The following is a 23011-nucleotide window of genomic DNA, read 5'->3' on the forward strand; positions in this document are numbered from 1 at the left end:
TGAAGAAAAACGTATTTTTATTATTCTGTTCTGAATGGTGCCCCTTGCTGATTAATGCTCTGTGTATGACCTGCGTAGATGAGGGGAGGGGGAGGGGGGGGGAGTGACAACTGTTCTGACCATATTTATGGTTTAGGAAAATGTTTTTCACATTTAATGGTCATATAACCATTGTTTAAAAAAAACTATACCAGCATCAGATTCTATAATATTGCCTCCTATTTATGTTATATTGCATATAACTACTATAATACTGCTCCTATGTACAAGAATATATCTACAATAATACTGCTCCTATGTACAAGAATATAACTACTATAATACTGCTCCTATGTACAAGAATATAACTACTATAATACTGCCTCCTATGTACAAGAATATAACTACTATAATACTGCTCCTATGTACAAGAATATAACTACTATAATACTGCTCCTATGTACAAGAATATAACTGCTATAATACTGCTCCTATGTACAAGAATATAACTACTATAATACTGCTCCTATGTACAAGAATATAACTACTATAATACTGCTCCTATGTACAAGAATATAACTACTATAATACTGCTCCTATGTACAAGAATATAACTACTATAATACCGCTCCTATGTACAAGAATATAACTACTATAATACTGCTCCTATGTACAAGAATATAACTGCTATAATACTGCTCCTATATACAAGAATATAACTGCTATAATACTGCTCCTATGTACAAGAATATAACTACTATAATACTGCTCCTATATACAAGAATATAACTGCTATAATACTGCCTCCTATGTACAAGAATATATCTACTATAATACTTCCTCCTGTGTACAAGAATATAACTACTATAATACTGCTCCTATGTACAGGAATATAACTATTATAATACTTCCTCCTGTGTACAAGAATATAACTACTATAATACTGCTCCTATGTACAAGAATATAACTACTATAATACTGCTCTTATATACAAAAGTATAACTACTATAATACTGCCTCCTATGTACAAGAATATAACTACTAGAATACTGCTCCTATGTACAAGAATATAACTACTATAATACTGCTCCTATGTACTAGAATATAACTACAATAATACTGCTCCTATGTACAAGAATATAACTACAATAATACTGCTCCTATGTACAAGAATATAACTACTATAATACTGCTCCTATGTACAGGAATATAACTACTATAATACTGCCTCCTATTTACAAGAATATAACTACTATAATACTGTTCCTATGTAGTGATGAGCGGCAGGGGCAATATTCGAATTTGCGATATTTCGCGAATATTTGGGCGAATATTCGTCATATATTCGCGAATTTGCGAATTCATGATCTCCAGGCATTATTTTCTTGATTGCATGCTCCTATGTACAAGAATATAACTACTATAATACTTCTCCTATGTACAAGAATATAACTACTATAATACTGCTCCTATGTACAAGAATATAACTACTATAATACTGCCTCCTATGTACAAGAATATAACTACTATAATACTGCTCCTATGTACAAGAATATAACTACTATAATACTGCTCCTATGTACAAGAATATAACTACTATAATACTGCTCCTATGTATAAGACTATAACTACTATTATACTGCTCCTATGTACAAGAATATAACTACTATTATACTGCTCCTATGTACAAGAATATAACTACTATAATACTACCTCCTATGTACAAGAATATAACTACTATTATACTGCTTCTATGTACAAGAATATAACTACTATAATACTGCCTCTTATGTACAAGAATATAACTACTATAATACTGCTCCTATGTACAAGAATATAACTACTATAATACTGCCTCCTATGTACAAGAATATAACTACTATAATACTGCTCCTATGTACAAGAATATAACTACTATAATACTGCTCCTATGTACAATAATATAACTACTATAATACTGCTCCTATGTACAAGAATATAACTACTATAATACTGCTCCTATGTACAAGAATATAACTACTATAATACTGCTCCTATGTACAGGAATATAACTACTATAATACTGCCTCCTATGTACAAGAATATAACTACTATAATACTGCCTCCTATATACAAGTATATAACTACTATAATACTGCTCCTATGTACAAGAATATAACTACTATAATACTGCTCCTATGTACAATAATATTACTACTATAATACCGCCTCCTATGTACAAGAATATAACTACTATAATACTGCTCCTATGTACAAGAATATAACTGCTATAATGCTGCCTCTTATGTACAAGAATATAACTACTATAATACTGCTCCTATGTACAAGAATATAACTGCTATAATACTGCTCCTATGTACAAGAATATAACTACTATAATACTGCTCCTATGTACAAGGATATAACTACTATAATACTGCTCCTATGTACAAGACTATAACTACTATAATACTGCTCCTATGTACATGAATATAACTACTATAATACTGCTCCTATGTACAAGAATATAACTGCTATAATGCTGCCTCTTATGTACAAGAATATAACTGCTATAATGCTGCCTCTTATGTACAAGAATATAACTACTATAATACTGCCTCCTATGTACAAGAATATAACTACTATAATACTGCCTCCTATGTACAAGAATATAACTACTATAATACTGCCTCCATATGTCTAATTGAATATACTACATACAGAATATTCCTAATGAGAACCTTCCATATAAATCTAACCCTGGGCAACCTAAATGAAGAACTTCAGAAGGTCTCCTCGTAACTCACCAGGCCGACATGTTTTGGGACATGGAATCCACTCACTAAACAGAGTTACAATACAGTCCTTAACACAAGGCAAATTACAGGTCCGAACTGTTTCAGGTTTTGTAGATTCTGGGCATCTGAAAATGATAACAGAAGTGAAATATTAAAGCTAGAGTCGTCTAGAACCCACCTCAGCGTGAAATATCCTTTCCTTAAAGACAATTATACACTGTATTTAACACACAATTGGATTTACTGTATATATCAGAGCTATATTAATCTGCATGCCGTGCACTCCCCCTAGTGGTGGCTGCAAACAGGTAGAATTCTGTAATTCTGAATTTATATGATTATGACATGCTCTCTGTACCATTATCATAAAATGAATTCTACTCTATGAATTTCCTCTACATGCTATGAGAAATATTAATCTACTTGGGGTCATAGTAGGAGAAAATATTGCTATCTTGCATTTCATTAACATTTTGGTAAATGACCTTTTGCTGGTGACTTGGCCTCCATGGCTCTTGATGCAGTAGACTCTTCGGGTTTGCACCCCCAGACCACACGCTGCCTCATTGTTCCAGCTGCCGGTGGCATTTAGTGGTGTTATCTTTGTGCACGGTTCCCATGGTGATGCCTCCCAGTAAAATGTCGAGCAGGGGTGGTTGTTACACAGTCGATACTCGTACAAGGCTTGGTTTGAAGGACAGAGCTTTCCACCTGCAGATATAATTGCGTCACTTAACAATAACAATAACAGGTTCAAATGTTTTGGTAAAATACAGTTTAACCTTCAAAGTAAATTTCTAAAAAAATTCCTTGACTCCTGTCAAATGGCCTCTTGCATTAAATGTGCAATCTTTAGATGTCCTTGTGTTGCCCTATAAAGACATATGGAATGTCATGGAGTAGGGGGGGTCTGCTGCTTGGACAGACCCCATCTATTAGCCAGAGTGGAGAATGGCTGCATGTAGTACTACACTAACCCTCAAAGGCAACTTTAGTTACTTTCCCCGAGGTCTCATGGGCTGGAACCACAGTAAGTCTCAGATAAAACTATGGCTCCATGGTGACTTTGGCCATATGGCTCCATGCTGACTTTGGCCATATGGCTCCATGCTGACTTTGGCCATATGGCTCCATGGTAATCTTGGCCATATGGCTCCATGGTGACTTTGGCCATATGTTTCTCTGGTGACCTTGGCCATATGGCTCCATGGTGACCTTGGCCATATGGCTCCATGGTGACCTTGGCCATATGGCTCCATGGTGACCTTGGCCATAGGGCTCCATGGTGACTTTGGCCATATGTTTCTCTGGTGACCTTGGCCATATGGCTCCATGGTGACCTTGGCCATATGGCTCAATGCTGAATTTGGCCTCGACACAGGTCATACAACCAGAGTTCGCAGTGAAGCGCTGCCTGTAATCAAACTAATGACACTCCATGGGGTTGCGCAAACTGCAGTTTTCCATGACACAATAGTTGCAAGATTTCCAGCAGGTTTTGGATTCTTGTGACTGCCCTGTCATGCTTTCGGCAACTTGCTGGTCGCAATGTTACTTTATTTACTATCATAAGGTGTAACACTGTGGGGCAACCAATATGGTCACCACTACAGGTCCAACCAGCGTTATCACCCAGTGTCTCCAGAATCCTCAGCTTTAGTTGTCACTGTGACGGGTGACAACTCCTGGTAACCGAGTAGATGTCACTCTACTGACTCAAGGATGTCTGGTAATTCTTAAATGTACTTCTCTATTTCTGAATGCTTGATTATCTGGCACCCAAGGGACCTGGTTTATATGGGCACACAGGTGGGCACTTACCTTCTCCAGGGTAGGCAAGGATTGACCTGCTTCTGCTCTGCTTTCCTTCAGCATTTTTTGTGGAACAGGACCTGGAGCACTGCGACCAGTCTGACCATTCACTGATGACACAGTCCAGGCTGCAGGGTACCTTACATACCAGCTGCACAGGGGGCTCATCGACGCACAGGTCCGCAGAGACCGGAAGACCTACAAGAGAACAGAAAGATTACAGCCTCGTGCCAAGAGAACAGAGACATTACAGCCCTGAGCATCGAGTACTCTGTAATAACATTAATGTTACAGTCAGGGGGTTTACTCTCCATTGTATGTGCCTGCTGAATATTTCAACGGTACCAACACCAAAGGAACAGTAGCAACAAAATCAAGACGGGTATTTCCATAGGTCTTAATGGAAATTCAATGGAGTCCAGTAGAGTGAAAGAACCCTGGTGCAAATAAAATTAATAATACCTGATCCAAACTCTGTAAGGATCCTGTATCCTTACCACTGACCTAGTATCAGCATAGTGTGAAGCTTCTGGGCCCAAAGGCAATACCAGGGGCCCACCAACAATGGCATTATGTCCATGTGCTTGCATCCATCGTATTGTATAGGATCGAGCTATGTGATGAAAATGAATACGTACGTTACATTGCTGAAACAGAGTAAGTATGTAGCCTGTGGTCCTCCAAGCACAGAGACTCGTAGGCAAAAGAACCTTCCATCCTTCCATTGCCATGCATTGTGTTCTTTAGGAGTCTTTAGTTTCTTTGGTCTAGTTTGGATGATCCCCTTTACATACTGTCTCTGCCCTTCAGGGTAAAGTTGGGGAGCCCCTTGTCATGGTCATCGCTGGGGTAACAGCAAGATAAATGATCATCTCCTCAATGATGTAAGGTAATTGAGACATCACAGACCACTGATGACTTCAATGTAGAATGGTGGTCCTTCAGATCGAGAGACCCTTCCTTCTATTACCTCAACACCAACTAGTATGGCATGGACGGGGGCTGCCTCGTCCGGGTCACCTCTTACAATTGTTTGAACTTGAATTAACACATGATGTTTTCATGCGTTTTTGGTTTGAGCCAAACCCAAAAATGGATTCAAGAGGAATGGAAAATCTAAAGGAAGGACTTAGGCCTCTTTCACATGAGCGTGTCCGGATAAGTGTCCCGCGCAAGTAGGTATGCAATTGCAGTCAGTTTTGACTGCGATTGTGTTCCGTTGTTCAGTTTTTATCGCGTGTGTTTTGCAGGCGCGTGATAAAAAACTGACTGTGGTACCCAGATCCGAACTTCTTCACAGAAGTTCAGGTTTGGGTTCAAGGTTGTGTAGATTGTATTATTTCCCCTTATAACATGGTTATAAGGGAAAATAATAGCATTCTGAATACAGGATGCATAGTACAATAGGGCTGGAGGGGTTACAAAACTATAAAAAATAATTTAACTCACCTTAATCCACTTGTTCGCGCAGCCGGCATCTCTTCTGTCTTCATCTGTGAGGAATAGGACCTTTGATGACGTCACTGTGCTCATCACATGGTCCATCACATGGTCTTTTACCATGATGATGGATCATGTGACGGACCATGTGATGAGCGCAGTGACGTCATCAAAGGTCCTATTCCTCAGAGAAGAAGACAGAAGAGATGCCGGCTGCGCGAACAAGTGGATTAAGGTGAGTTAAATTATTTTTTATTGTTTTTTTAACCCCTCCAGCCCTATTGTACTATGCATTCTGTATTCAGAATGCTATTATTTTCCCTTATAACCATATTATAAGGGAAGATAATAAAGATCGGGTCCCCATCCCAATCGTCTCCTAGCAACTGTGCGTGAAAATCGCACCGCATATGCACTTGCTTGCGGATGCTTGCGATTTTCACGCAGCCCCATTCACTTCTATGGGGCCTGCATTATGTGAAAAACGCAGAATATAGAGCATGCTGAGATTTTCACGCAACACACAAGTGATGCGTGAAAATCACTGCTCATGTGAACAGCACCATAGAAATGAATGGGTCCGGATTCAGTGCGGGTGCAATGTGTTCACCTCACGCATCGCACCCGCGCGGACATCTCGCCCGTGTGAAAGGGGCCTAAGGCTTTTGTTTACATGCAGTGGAAAATCCTCTACATTTTACAGTAGCAGCGAAGTGGATAAGCGTTTAACAAATCTCTCCCACCTGCTGTGGGGAAAAACAATGTGTAAAACAACCTGCCGTGCCGATTTTAAATGTTGCAACATTTCTGCCGTAGATTTGCATCCAGGTGAATTCTCTAGTAGATCCGCGGAAAAAAAAATATGCGGACTTTGCTGTCGATTTTACTGCAAGTTCTGCCATGAATCTGAAGAACATTGTTTACATTCAATTTACATCCCACGTGGACACATCTTAAAGGGGTTGTCTACGCCTTTACTTCGATGGCCTTGCATTAGGCTAGGCAAACAAAATGTGATCAGTGGGCGTCCCTCACCCCGTACCCCAACGATCAGCTCTTCTGCAGTAGCAGAAGTTGGCGCTAGAACTACACAGCTCCATCCAATCTGTGTAGGGGAAGGACCTGGTTCCACCGGGGCTCCTCCCATTGAAGTGAATGGGCACAATCCCTTTATAGGGGTTAGTCCATGACTGACGTAAATTAAAATGAAACCTCATATACAACATGACAGTCTCTTTGTAACAAGCCTAGAACCAGGCTGGTAGCTCAGGGGGCATTTGCTTTCTCAGTGGGTGCGTCCTTCCTTCTGTAGACCTTTCCCTGTAACTGCTGCAGCTTCTAACAGTAGATATGGCTGCTGGCAGCTGAAGATTTGAACTGAGCACGTGCGACCACCTTAGTGAGGTGGACAAGAAATAAGGAAAAGAGTAAACAGCAGGTGGCACTATAGAGATACATTTTATTGAATAGCTCGGGGTCTATACAAAAATTTTAATTACATGTAGTTACAAAACTATTCAGATCCAGGTGCTGGTTTGGAAACTGTAGACTATTATTCATGGGACAACTCCTTTAACGGTTGCCCGCCATGCTGGATCGGCCTAAGACTTTAGCTAAAAAAAAACGACAGTAAAAACTGAGCCAAAACTGCTAAAAAGAACTGCATGATCCAGCCGTATGCTAATAGGTAGATAAATGTACTTTTCAATCAAAATCCCACAGTGTTAATATGTTGCTTCCCCTTTCACTTCCATCCAGAGTCAATGTACAGAGCCGAGAGTTGTTTCCATTATAAAAAATGCATGGTCGCGATCTGCTGTTTGTTGGGAACCTCTGCATTGTGTTCCAGGCTGCGCTCAGTCTGCATGGACAGAACATGCTGCTTCTGGTGGTAATTGAATTCTCTATTTTCCCACTGCCATTCTCAGTTATTTCAGAGCCTTCTAAATATAACTCCAGGAATAAATGTGAAGACTTAGGCCTCTTTCACACAAGTGAGTTTTCCTCGCGGGTGCAATGCATGAGGTGAACGCGTTGCACCCGCACTGAATCCGACCCCATTCACTTCTATGGGTCTGTGCACATGAGCGGTGATTTTCACGCATCACTTGTGCGCTGCGTGAAAATCGCAGCATGTTCTATATTCTGCATTTTTCACGTAACGCAGGCCCCATAGAAGTGAATGGGTATGCGTGAAAATCGCAAGCAAGTGCGGATGCGGTGTGATTTTCACACATGGCTGCTAGGAGATGAAAGCAACCCCAGACCCCATTAAAGTCTATTCACTGTAACATGGTTATAAAGGAAAATAATAGCATTCTAAATACAGAATGCTTACTAAAATGCCGATTGAGGGGTTAAAAAATAATAAAAACATAACTCACCTCATCCACTTGATCGCGCAGCCAGCATCGTCTTCCTTCTTTTTCTTTCAGGACCTGCAAAAGGACCTTTGATGACGTAATCGCGCTCACCACGCGGTGAGCGTGGTGACGTCAGGGCAGGTCCTGCTAAATGAAGATAGAAGATCCCTCTATCTTCATTCAGCAGGACCTGCGCTGATGTCACCACGCTCACCGCGTGGTGAGCGCGATTAAGTCATCAAAGGTCCTTTTGCAGGTCCTGAAAGAAAAAGCAAGAAGACGATGCCGGCTGCGCGATCAATTGGATGAGGTGAGTTAATTTTTTTATTTTTTAACCCCTCAATCCATATTTTAGTAAGCATTCTGTATTAAGAATGCTATTATTTTCCTTTATAACCATGTTATAAGTGAAAATAATACAGTGAATAGATTTTAATGGGGTCCGGGGTTGCTTTCATCCCTATCATCTCCTAGCAACCATGCGTGAAAATCGCACCACATCTGCACTTGCTTGCGGATGCTTGCAATTTTCACGCAGTTTGCTGGACCACCAGGGAGGCCTGATACTGGTGTTGGAGAGGATGGGAGTGGTAGCAGTTGCAATGAGGGTGTCGTAGTTACTCACTTTGGCTAGACCTACTCCAGTTCTCCCTGGATGGGGCATGCAGTGGTTGGAGGGGCAAAGCCCTTCATCCCCTATGGGCACACCCTAGGTCTAGGGCTCCTTCCTGATGGTGGTTGGGGTGCCCTTGATGGCAAAGGTGTGTGTAGCAAGGTGCAAGGTAGGACGACATCACAAGGGCCGGTGGATGGTGGAGGCAATGACCAGGCCCAGCTTGATTATAACAAAGATCATTATCTTTACTGAGGATGATGGGTGTCACCGTGTAATTACAAGTAGTAGGCTAAATTCTGAGGTATATCACAGGGCAAGGTTTTCTCAAAGGCTGTATATAGGAGGTGGCAATTATAGTAGTAGTCCTCCCACAGTCTTTCTGGATACACTATGCAATCTTCCCAAATTGAACAAAAACATGCAAAGTCTGTGGTGTCCAGTCCTAGGTCGGATGGCAAGTCCGTCTGAAAAGTGTGGAGTGCACCTGAAGCACATAACCCTTTCCACATGCAGTAAAGTCTATTGCCATAAACGTGCCTTTACCTTACTGTTTCAGTCTAGCACAGACTTCAATTGATCCTTAAGCTTCTGTAAATATTCAGTGCTTTCTTCCTTAGGAAAATTGCTTTCTGTCAGTTTTCCTCTCTCAGGAATGGTGTTTTCCTGCGTAAGGCTTCTGCTTTGGCCTGCTTTTTGGCAGTACACACAAACAGGTCTTTACTTTAGCTTTGCTTGCTAGGAGTATCCTACTCTACAAGCCAGGGGGAAGGGCCAGCCTGTCTCCTAGCAAGCAACTAAAAGCTGCCAGTTTAACTATTTCCTGCTTATACACAACCATTTAGGTTACAGAGAGCATCGCAAAATATATTAAACATTTAATAGCTTTAGCAGTGAACACAATGGATCACCGCACATGCCAGTGAAGTTTATGCAGATTTTCTGAGCTGATTTTTATGTGGATTTTGCTGCATTTCTTTACTAAATCTGTACTGTAATCTGCTTTGTGGGTTTTGTTTTGGATTTTGACCCAGGTTTGCCCCAATCTCACCTTTTCCGCACGAAAATCCGTACATATTACCTATCTTATACAAATTTAAGAGGGTCATGAATGGGAGCACCCCTTCTTTTAGAGGGAATTTCCAGATTTATGTAAATGGAGCTCAAAGGGGTTGTCCAAGTTATATTTGTTGATGACCTATCCTCAGATCGGAGGGGGTCTGACACCTGGCACCCCAGCTGATCAGCCTGGGCTCCAGACTGATACATTGTAACTTATTTATTTAGCTCACAGAGCATTGTCTGGACTGGATACAATTGTATCTACTACTTGTACAAACATGTGACTGATCTTATAAGAGAACGTGTATTACACTGGCCGATATTTCGGCCGATAATCGCTAACGAGCGTTCACATTGACACTCGTTAGTGAACATCTTGCAGTGTAATACTGCTGCCGATTGCCCGATAAAATTCATTTTTTTTTATTTATTTGTTTTAAATTCACAGTACATCAACATCCCAACCGGAATGAGTAAAAACAAGTAGGATCATTAGACATTATTAGAGACACCCAGCCCAGGTATCGCAGTATTCAGTCACAGGAAAAATCCAATAATAAAGAGGGGATCCAAACAAAAGCACTTGCGTGTGTCTTTTTATGGCAGTAGCCCCCCGGACATATTGAGCGATCACTAGACGTCATTCACACCACACACACATACACACCTGAGCACCCTGTTGCCCCACCTAAGTCAACACTTAGACTGTGTGCTGCGCAAAGCGGTCTGGAGTTCCTCTAGCGGTGTATGTTAGCTTATACATGGTGAGATCAGCATTTATGACTTGTATCCACTGTTGAAGAGTAGGGGTCTTAGGTGGTTTCCAGTTTAGGATAATAGTCTTTCTCCCATAAAACACTAATATAATAATATTTAGTAGGGATTACCTCTACCACAAGTCCCAATAAGCATACCACAGGGGAACAGTTCCCCGGGAGCCCCAACTCCGTATTGATGAAAGTGCATATCCGTCCCCAGTACAGCTGCAATGTGGGACACGTCCATATCATATGATACAAGGATCCTCTTGACTCCCCGCATCTCGTACATGAGGGATCCGGTAGTTTACGCATGTGGAACAGGCGCACCGGGGTCAGATACACCCTGTGTATCCGATTGACCTGGATGAGCTGGTCTCGGGCACTAATGACCGTGGTTTTCCATACAGATCTCAACTCCTCCAGGTGAGACGCCTCCAGGCCAGGAATATCCACGGACCAGCGATTAAAGGATCGCCGCAGTGGAGAATCTTGCATTTTCATTATCTCCTCGTAGAAAGAGGAAACTGGTTTGTAGGGCTGTGCTCGTCTAGCAATAGATTCGAGGGGCCCACATTCCAACTGTAGGGGCGAAGCTCCAAATTGCGTCCAGCAGGCATGTCTCTACTGGAGGCATCGATAAAAACTTGTACGCAGTAAGTCGTATTCTTTTTTGAGACTGTCAAAAGTGCGGAAAGCACAGTTTTCATATACGTAATTGAGTAAGGTATCTCACTCCTTCCTGGGGCCATAATTCAAAGTCAATGAGATGGAAAAGCTCTTTAAGATGCATGCTTCTCCACAGGGGGATATATGCTCCATCTACGCTCTCCACATGCAGCTCTACAAATGCCTTCCATGCCGCTGCAACTTTCACCATAGCCTCCGTGTAGTGTTTCACCCCGATACACCAAGTTTGCCAACGCCTCGTACGAGCCCGCTAGCGCAGCTTCAAGGACCACTGCTGGTTTGTCGCATCTGCCCTGATCCACCATGATGCGTATACCAGGTGCGAGGCTATATAGTAGATATACATATCTGGCAATCTCAGTCCCCCCTGTGAATATAAAGCCTTTAAGGATTTCCTAGCAATCCTGGGAGCCTGGTGCCTCCACAAGAATGGCGACAATCTAAGGACTCAAAGTGAGATTTGGGAATTTTTGAAGGAGTTACTCAGTAAACATAAATCAACTTAGGCAGTAATACCTTTTTAACAATGTTTATCTGGCCCACCAGAGATAATGGCAGGTTTTCCCAGGCCTCAATCTTACGGGTAATATACTCCATCGCAGGTACCACATTCCGTTGATAAAACTGACTAGGGTCTCTGTGTATCCGAATCCCCAAAGCCGTCACCTACCTCTAAGCGAGACAGTGTAGACACGCCTGATCTGTCCACCTCAGGCTAGACTTCGCCCAGTTCACCCGAAGTCCCGAATAGGATCCAAAACTATCTACCATAACCAGGAGGGCCTCCAGAGAGGGACCAGGATCTGCCAGATATATATGGTCTGCATATAACGATAACTTTTCTGGTATTCCTGCTATTGTCCACTCCTCTATCAACGTACTATTATTGAGTCAGATTTTCCATGACGAGGGCAAACCGCATAGGCGACAAGGGGCACCCGTGTCTGGTACCCCTATGCAACCTAAAGGGGCGCGACAGGTAATCTTTAACCCTTACTCTTGCCTTTGGAGCCCGATATAACAGCTGCACCCACCGTATAAAAGACAGAGGGAACCTCAGACATTTCAGTGTCTCCCACATGAACTTTCCATTCAACAGAATCAAAAGCTTTCTCATTGTCGAGGGAGGCAATCGCCCAGGATCGCGCGTTCTCGTGTCTAACCTGCAGATTCGTGAATTACCTCCTAAGATTTATATTTGTGGTCTTGCCCGGGATAAAACCGGATTGATTGGGTCTATCACCGATAGTATAACGTCCCTGAGACGTCCAGCCAGAACTTTCGCTAAGATTTTTGTATCAATGTTCAGCAGGGAAATCGGTCCATATGAACTGCACAACGCGGCGTCCCACGTGATATGGAGTCTGAACGTAACGTCTCACGTGACTCCACGGCTGAAGCAGAGGGTGACGTACTTGTTGTACTGAGGACAGTGAGTAAATTTCCCCCAAAGTAATTACAAGTGACCGAGAAGAAATACCGTCGGTCGGGGTGATCTGCACAGCGAATCTCCTATTGAGGTGGTGCTTATCAGGATTTAACAAGTACGTCAACCTCTGCTTCAGCCTTGGAGTCACATGGGACGCCGCGTTGAGCTGTGTTCGGCTGTCTTCGACTTATTGCATTGAATCCAGGCAGAGGGTAAGAGACGCTTTGATACATTTGTTACAAACACACGAAAAGATACTCCCTCTAGGATTGGAAGCAATTTTGCCCTCCTATACTGAAAGCTGCAGTTGGAGAGTGTGTTATACCTGGCATTTGATGCTGCAGACGCTGCTATTTGGAGCTGTATTAAGGTGGATCTGCACCTGCTGGGACTGATCCTATTGTGGAGAGTGTGCACATCTATGAACCTTTGAACCTCTATCACTATCCAGTGTTTCTCTAAGACCCTGATCTTTGGACTTGAGTTTATATATAGATTTTATGATTTGCTATTTTATGTCATTTTACATGGATGTCTTTTATTCTGTGTGATGCTATGTCTATAATAGATTAAACACGAATTTTTACTACAGTCTTCCGTTCCCTTATATGGAGTGCCCCTCTATTTCTATTTTTTTATTTTGGATTACCACAATAGTCGCCTCCATGAAAGATGGGGGCAGCTCATTGTGTTCAAAAGCATAATGAAACAATTTAATGAGCCGCGCACATTGCACGTCCACATCTAGTTTGTACCACTCCAAAGGGAAGCCGTCCGGACCAGGAGACATCCCGACCGCCATGCTCTCTATTGTTGTCTTGATTTCTCCCACGGTTACTGGGGAAGCCAAGAAACTCTTGTCCGACTGGGAGAGTGGTATGAGCGGAATGGTCTGTAGGAAATTCTCCAAGTCACTTCTCTCAGAGGGTGCTTTAGATTCGTATAAGTCAGCGTAATATCGGGCAAATTGCTTGCATATTTCTTTAGGCTCATTTATCCGAACCCCCCCCCCCCCCACTGGTAATATGTGAAACCACTGTCTGCGGCGATTACGTTTTTGCTAAATAGGCTAGTGCTCTCCCATTCTTGTCACCCTCCGAGAAGACCACCTGTTTTTGGAATAACAGCTTTTTCTGGGTATATTCCACTAAATGGAGGTTGAGGCATCTATGCACTTCCACCCAATCCCCATGGGTATCATCCCTCGGGTTCTGGGTGTATTTTTCTTCCGTAAGCCCCAGTTCAGATTCCAATTTAGCTCTAGTTATCCCAAGCTCTTTCCTATAGGATTCTATAGCGTGTATAAGCGTGCCCCGCAAAACCGCCTTGAAAGCCTCCCATTCTACAACAGGGTTTGAGGATCCCTCGTTGCAAGCCCAGTAGTCAGTCACACCCTATTGTGCTGCACTAGCCACAGGAAAAACCTCCAGCCATTTACAGTTAAGGCGCCGCTGTCTGTCCGGGGGTGCAATTGGTTGGGTCAGAATCACAAGCAAGGGGGCATGGTCTGAAATCCCCCGTGTCTCAGCGCGGTCTCAAGTCCGGAAGCCGCGCCCGATCGACCTGGCTGGAGCAGAGGGCAGAAGAGGGCCCAAATAGGTCTACCCCCTTGGTTGAACCTCCCTGGGACTCAGGGCAGCGGTCTGGAAGCGATTATTTGCCGGATGGCCAGGATATGGTCAGGATGGTGGAGGAGCTACTGTGCCGAGCGTCCTCACTCCCTGACGGTTAGGCCGTGCCCCCGAAATTCAGATTTTTAAGCACGCTTAATAATCAGCACTTGCCAGCGGTAGATCGTGCTGTCTAATAGCGATCTGCCGCCGGCGAACCACTAGACAGTATGGGGACGAGCGATGACATAGCGATTTCTTCTCCCCATGGTGCAGAGGAGATCGCTGCATGTAATAGGTCATCAATATCAGATCAGCGGGGGTCCGACACCCGGCACAGCTGTATGAGGAGACAGCGAGCGCAGTGCGCATGTCCCGTCTCTCTTCCTGCTGTGCTGCTGCTTTGCATTGACGGCAGCATTAAGCAGGAAGAGAGTCGGGAGATGCATATGAACACTGCGCACAACTGTCTCTTTCTACAGCCGGGTGTCGGACCCCGCCGATCTGATATTGATGACTTATCCTGAGGATAGGTCATCAATATAGGAGAGCCTGGAGAACCCCTTTAAAATGTGTTACTCAACAGCTTCCCCTATTAAAAATTACAAGCATCTAATTACTGTAACTAGGGCTGGTACAAGGATTACTCAAAAATCTGCTGAACATATGTCGGTTTAAATCAGTCTAGCTAATAAGCTTTAATTAACCAATAAAGTAGAGTCTCTTTATGCCTTCTTAATTATTGTGCCATCTCTGGGTAGTTACAGAAGCAGAGAGAGAAGACTCTCATCACAATAAAAGCAGCCAGTGATAGATCAGTGACATACGACTGCTATCCCCTAACTCACACCTGTCCCTGTGTATATCGTATGTAATGCAGCTTCACAGCTCTCCCCCGCCTCCTGCTTGTGATAGGTTTCTTCCTTCTTACAAGCAGGAGGCAGGGGGAGCAGTGTGAGGCCATATCTCCTAGAAATACACTGGAAATTCTGCACACAGCACTCACAGATAGCGTAGACACATTGTGCACATCAGAGGAGTTTTATAACTCTGCAGCTAATCATTGTATGGTTTGGCCTCTTATATCACTGCACTCCTGCTCTCTTACATGCAGAAATAAGATCTACAGATCTTCAATCAAAATGGGGGCAGCCGGCAAATGGATGAGGCGACTATGATTTTTTTAACTTTTTTTTAATTTACACTGTTATTTCTATCAGATGCCGGGATCATCTATGAGCAATCGCCGTTCCCTGTCATTGCGCAAGAAATGCGCTTCGTGACAAAGTAATTTGTTACAAAGCAACTTTTTTCGTAAAATTAGGCAAAAAGCAGTCGAATCTAATTTTTGCATACTTCTCTTATCTCTAGTTGCATTATAGGTCAAAGAAATGAAATAACTGCCGGAGTGCTTAATTAATTCCACGGATTTCCTTAACAGTGTGAACACGGTAAATTTTTGATGCAGAAAGTGACTTCAGTGGTGAATAAAATGATCTGCAATTTCACATGTCATATCATGGATGAAGAAGCGGGCGTCTGTGGAGATCACAATTATATAAATTGCCTCCTTCTCCTGAGTAAAGCGCATACTAACCATACTGTGCCGACATATGCTGCCATCCCAGCAGAATGCAGCGGAGAACACGTATACCAGTAGGGAAATAAGCCTGGAAGATTGTTAACAAAGCAGACATGAGCGCTGCCAAGTGAGCTGCATACCAAAAACGACAGCTCCTTATCTATTAAAGGGATAGAATGCTTCTTTACACAGCGATTTTGGGCACGCAACGTGTCACAATGTAGCAGAGCAGCTATAGAAGTGGGTTGCAGCCAGAGGCACACAAGATTGTCCGCGCGTCCGCGTCAGTTTTTTTCCTATCATTTGCATAGCAAACCTGTCTTAGACTTTTTTTTACATTCCTTTAGGTCTGGTGGTTCTTCAAAACGAAAACGGATCACGGAACAACGGAACCCCATTTTGCAGAACGGAACACAACAACGGTCGTGTGCATGAGGTCTTAATAGGATAAAACTGCAACATCTTGCACTGTCCCACTGCTGCTAAGTACAGTAGAATGTCTTTATTCACTGACAGCAAGCAGAGGTCTTGAAACACAAAGTATATTAGAAAGTTTCAGTGCTTTTCATTAGCCAGTGCGCTTTAGCTGATCCCCTGATTCCAGATCTGACCCTAGCGGCTGGATACCGACATTCATACAAATTCTTTCATCTTCAAGGCTTGAAGATGTGACTGTTCAGACAGGGGGTCAGACTGGCGCCTGTGCCAGCTCATGCAGATCAGCCAATTCAGGATTTTCCCTTCCGCGGCTGCTGCCAACATAAATACTATGAGGCATTCAAGGGCCCTCGTCTCCATCTGCAATTTCTCCAGACGAGAAGGCGCGCTTATATTACAGGGCATTACGTGGGCGTGCTGCCTAATAAAGTGACACTCCACCTCCAAGAGTAATTACGTATAAATATGAAATGGAGAATATGTCTAATACACTGCTATGGTCCTTTTGCTGTCCTTGGTTTTACACAGTGTCAAGCAGGCTAGCTGTTTGAACAGTTTAATTTATTTACATATGACGATCCTGTTAATACACTGTGTGAGGTACAGTATTTATGGATAAACGTGCAGCACACAACGAGAATCGTCCGGACGAAAACCGCTGGGCGGACCAGACGTCAACAAGGTAGCTTTAGGCAATGCCGGAATGCAAGAGATCCAGGCAGGGAACATAATGCAGTCAGTATAAGGGCTCAAGCACACAAACGTTTTTTGGCATCCGTATATGGTCCGTATTTTGATTCCGTATACGGTCCGCATATGGAACCATTCATTTCAATGGGTCCGCAAAAGATGCGGACAGCACTCAGTGTGCTGTCCGCATCCATTGCTCTGTTCCGTGGCCCCGCAAAAATGGGCAGTCCTATTATTGTCTGTTTTGCGGACAAGAATAGGCATTTCTATAATGGGCCTCCTGTTCCGTTCTGCAAATTGCGGAAGGCACATGGGTGGCATCCGTTTTTTGTGTGCATGATCCCTAAGCCTCATTCACACGTCAGTGTTCGGTCAGTGATTTCCATCAGTGATTGTGAGCCAAAACCAGGACTGGAGCCTCCACAGACATAAGGTATAAGGGAAAGATCCAAACCTGGTTTTGGCTCAAAATCACAGATGGAAATCACTGACCAAACACTGACGTGTGAATGAAGCTTAATTCTGTAGCAGTAAAGTCATGCAGAGACACACAGCGTTATAAATCATTATAATGCCGCGTGCTCCTGCGAAGCCAGCAGAGCCCACAGGGAATCACACATGGAGTGCGACGATTAATCTCATCTATGCATAAACCCTCAGCACTTAGAGGCCCCTGTAGAAGCACAGAAAGCCAGCAGCGCCGCCATCTTCAGATATACCAGCAGCACCGCCATCTTCAGATATACCAGCAGCACCGCCATCTTCAGATATACCAGCAGCACCGCCATCTTCACATATACCAGCAGCGCCGCCATCTTCAGATATACCAGCAGCGCCGCCATCTTCAGATATACCAGCAGCACCGCCATCTTCAGATATACCAGCAGCGCCGCCATCTTCAGATATACCAGCAGCACCGCCATCTTCAGATATACCAGCAGCACCGCCATCTTCAGATATACCAGCAGCGCCGCCATCTTCAGATATACCAGCAGCGCCGCCATCTTCAGATATACCAGCAGCACCGCCATCTTCAGATATACCAGCAGCGCCGCCATCTTCAGATATACCAGCAGCACCGCCATCTTCAGATATACCAGCAGCACCGCCATCTTCACATATACCAGCAGCACCGCCATCTTCACATATACCAGCAGCGCCGCCATCTTCAGATATACCAGCAGCGCCGCCATCTTCAGATATACCAGCAGCACCGCCATCTTCAGATATACCAGCAGCGCCGCCATCTTCAGATATACCAGCAGCACCGCCATCTTCAGATATACCAGCAGCACCGCCATCTTCAGATATACCAGCAGCACCGCCATCTTCAGATATACAAGCAGCACCGCCATCTTCACATATACCAGCAGCGCCGCCATCTTCACATATACCAGCAGCGCCGCCATCTTCAGATATACCAGCAGCGCCGCCATCTTCAGATATACCAGCAGCACCGCCATCTTCAGATATACCAGCAGCGCCGCCATCTTCAGATATACCAGCAGCGCCGCCATCTTCAGATATACCAGCAGCACCGCCATCTTCAGATATACCAGCAGCGCCGCCATCTTCAGATATACCAGCAGCACCGCCATCTTCAGATATACCAGCAGCACCGCCATCTTCAGATATACCAGCAGCACCGCCATCTTCAGATATACAAGCAGCACCGCCATCTTCACATATACCAGCAGCGCCGCCATCTTCACATATACCAGCAGCGCCGCCATCTTCAGATATACCAGCAGCGCCGCCATCTTCAGATATACCAGCAGCACCGCCATCTTCAGATATACCAGCAGCACCGCCATCTTCACATATACCAGCAGCACCGCCATCTTCACATATACCAGCAGCGCCGCCATCTTCAGATATACCAGCAGCGCCGCCATCTTCAGATATACCAGCAGCACCGCCATCTTCAGATATACCAGCAGCGCCGCCATCTTCAGATATACCAGCAGCACCGCCATCTTCAGATATACCAGCAGCACCGCCATCTTCAGATATACCAGCAGCGCCGCCATCTTCAGATATACCAGCAGCGCCGCCATCTTCAGATATACCAGCAGCGCCGCCATCTTCAGATATACCAGCAGCACCGCCATCTTCAGATATACCAGCAGCACCGCCATCTTCAGATATACCAGCAGCGCCGCCATCTTCAGATATACCAGCAGCGCCGCCATCTTCAGATATACCAGCAGCACCGCCATCTTCAGATATACCAGCAGCACCGCCATCTTCACATATACCAGCAGCACCGCCATCTTCAGATATTCCAGCAGCGCCGCCATCTTCAGATATTCCAGCAGCACCGCCATCTTCACATATACCAGCAGCACCGCCATCTTCAGATATACCAGCAGCACCGCCATCTTCAGATATACCAGCAGCGCCGCCATCTTCATATATACCAGCAGCACCGCCATCTTCACATATACCAGCAGCACCGCCATCTTCAGATATACCAGCAGCACCGCCATCTTCAGATATACCAGCAGCACCGCCATCTTCAGATATACCAGCAGCGCCGCCATCTTCACATATACCAGCAGCGCCGCCATCTTCACATATACCAGCAGCACCGCCATCTTCACATATACCAGCAGCACCGCCATCTTCAGATATACCAGCAGCGCCGCCATCTTCACATATACCAGCAGCGCCGCCATCTTCAGATATACCAGCAGCACCGCCATCTTCAGATATACCAGCAGCGCCGCCATCTTCACATATACCAGCAGCGCCGCCATCTTCACATATACCAGCAGCACCGCCATCTTCAGATATACCAGCAGCACCGCCATCTTCAGATATACCAGCAGCACCGCCATCTTCACATATACCAGCAGCGCCGCCATCTTCAGATATACCAGCAGCACCGCCATCTTCAGATATACCAGCAGCACCGCCATCTTCACATATACCAGCAGCACCGCCATCTTCAGATATTCCAGCAGCGCCGCCATCTTCAGATATTCCAGCAGCGCCGCCATCTTCAGATATTCCAGCAGCACCGCCATCTTCACATATACCAGCAGCGCCGCCATCTTCAGATATACCAGCAGCACCGCCATCTTCAGATATACCAGCAGCACCGCCATCTTCACATATACCAGCAGCACCGCCATCTTCAGATATACCAGCAGCACCGCCATCTTCATATATACCAGCAGCACCGCCAACTTCAGATATACCAGCAGCACCGCCATCTTCACATATACCAGCAGCGCCGCCATCTTCAGATATACCAGCAGCACCGCCATCTTCACATATACCAGCAGCGCCGCCATCTTCACATATACCAGCAGCACCGCCATCTTCAGATATACCAGCAGCGCCGCCATCTTCAGATATACCAGCAGCACCGCCATCTTCAGATATACCAGCAGCACCGCCATCTTCAGATATACCAGCAGCACCGCCATCTTCACATATACCAGCAGCGCCGCCATCTTCAGATATACCAGCAGCGCCGCCATCTTCAGATATACCAGCAGCACCGCCATCTTCACATATACCAGCAGCACCGCCATCTTCACATATACCAGCAGCGCCGCCATCTTCACATATACCAGCAGCACCGCCATCTTCAGATATACCAGCAGCGCCGCCATCTTCAGATATACCAGCAGCACCGCCATCTTCACATATACCAGCAGCACCGCCATCTTCAGATATACCAGCAGCACCGCCATCTTCAGATATACCAGCAGCACCGCCATCTTCAGATATACCAGCAGCACCGCCATCTTCAGATATACCAGCAGCACCGCCATCTTCAGATATACCAGCAGCACCGCCATCTTCAGATATTCCAGCAGCACCGCCATCTTCAGATATTCCAGCAGCGCCGCCATCTTCAGATATACCAGCAGCACCGCCATCTTCACATATACCAGCAGCGCCGCCATCTTCAGATATACCAGCAGCACCGCCATCTTCAGATATACCAGCAGCACCGCCATCTTCACATATACCAGCAGCACCGCCATCTTCAGATATACCAGCAGCACCGCCATCTTCATATATACCAGCAGCGCCGCCATCTTCAGATATACCAGCAGCACCGCCATCTTCACATATACCAGCAGCGCCGCCATCTTCACATATACCAGCAGCACCGCCATCTTCAGATATACCAGCAGCGCCGCCATCTTCAGATATACCAGCAGCACCGCCATCTTCAGATATACCAGCAGCACCGCCATCTTCACATATACCAGCAGCGCCGCCATCTTCAGATATACCAGCAGCACCGCCATCTTCACATATACCAGCAGCGCCGCCATCTTCACATATACCAGCAGCACCGCCATCTTCAGATATACCAGCAGCGCCGCCATCTTCAGATATACCAGCAGCGCCGCCATCTTCAGATATACCAGCAGCGCCGCCATCTTCAGATATACCAGCAGCGCCGCCATCTTCAGATATACCAGCAGCACCGCCATCTTCAGATATACCAGCAGCACCGCCATCTTAAGATATACCAGCAGCGCCGCCATCTTCAGATATACAAGCAGCGCCGCCATCTTCAGATATACCAGCAGCACCGCCATCTTCAGATATACCAGCAGCACCGCCATCTTCAGATATACCAGCAGCACCGCCATCTTCACATATACCAGCAGCACCGCCATCTTCACATATACCAGCAGCACCGCCATCTTAAGATATACCAGCAGCACCGCCATCTTCAGATATACCAGCAGAGCCGCCATCTTCAGATATACCAGCAGCGCCGCCATCTTCACATATACCAGCAGCACCGCCATCTTCAGATATACCAGCAGCGCCGCCATCTTCAGATATTCCAGCAGCACAGCCATCTTCAGATATACCAGCAGCACCGCCATCTTCAGATATACCAGCAGAGCCGCCATCTTCAGATATACCAGCAGCACCGCCATCTTCACATATACCAGCAGCACCGCCATCTTCACATATACCAGCAGCGCCGCCATCCTTAGATATTCCAGCAGCACCGCCATCTTCAGATATACCAGCAGCACCGCCATCTTCATATATACCAGCAGCACCGCCAACTTCAGATATACCAGCAGCACCGCCATCTTCACATATACCAGCAGCACCGCCATCTTTAGATATACCAGCAGCACCGCCATCTTCACATATACCAGCAGCACCGCCATCTTCAGATATACCAGCAGCGCCGCCATCTTCAGATATACCAGCAGCACCGCCAACTTCAGATATACAAGCAGTGCCACCATCTTCATATATACCAGCAGCACCGCCATCTTCAGATATACCAGCAGCGCCGCCATCTTCAGATATACCAGCAGCACCGCCATCTTCAGATATACCAGCAGCGCCGCCATCTTCAGATATACCAGCAGCGCCGCCATCTTCAGATATACCAGCAGCACCGCCATCTTCACATATACCAGCAGCGCCGCCATCCTTAGATATTCCAGCAGCACCGCCATCTTCAGATATACAAGCAGTGCCACCATCTTCACATATACCAGCAGCACCGCCATCTTCAGATATACAAGCAGTGCCACCATCTTCACATATACCAGCAGCACCGCCATCTTCACATATACCAGCAGCACCGCCATCTTCAGATATACCAGCAGCGCCGCCATCTTCACATATACAAGCAGTGCCACCATCTTCACATATACCAGCAGCACCGCCATCTTCAGATATACCAGCAGCACCGCCATCTTCAGATATACCAGCAGCACCGCCATCTTCAGATATACCAGCAGCGCCGCCATCTTCAGATATAC

The 23011-nt window shown here is 45.3% G+C and overlaps 1 protein-coding gene across 1 annotated transcript in view; it reads right to left on the bottom strand.

Annotated features, from left to right (window-relative positions):
- LOC122919791 (thrombospondin type-1 domain-containing protein 7B-like) overlaps positions 1-23011 on the bottom strand; it is a 160700-nt gene that overhangs the window by 84655 nt on the left and 53034 nt on the right. Inside the window, exons 5-7 of the mRNA XM_044268977.1 lie at positions 4578-4766; positions 3242-3467; positions 2766-2881 (exon numbers count right to left, since the gene is read on the bottom strand). Of these exons, the coding sequence (XP_044124912.1) occupies positions 2766-2881; positions 3242-3467; positions 4578-4766 (531 nt within the window). The remainder of the gene's footprint in view (positions 1-2765; positions 2882-3241; positions 3468-4577; positions 4767-23011) is intronic.

This window comes from Bufo gargarizans, chromosome 9 (genome assembly GCF_014858855.1).
Source record: "Bufo gargarizans isolate SCDJY-AF-19 chromosome 9, ASM1485885v1, whole genome shotgun sequence".
Lineage (NCBI taxonomy): Eukaryota > Metazoa > Chordata > Amphibia > Anura > Bufonidae > Bufo > Bufo gargarizans.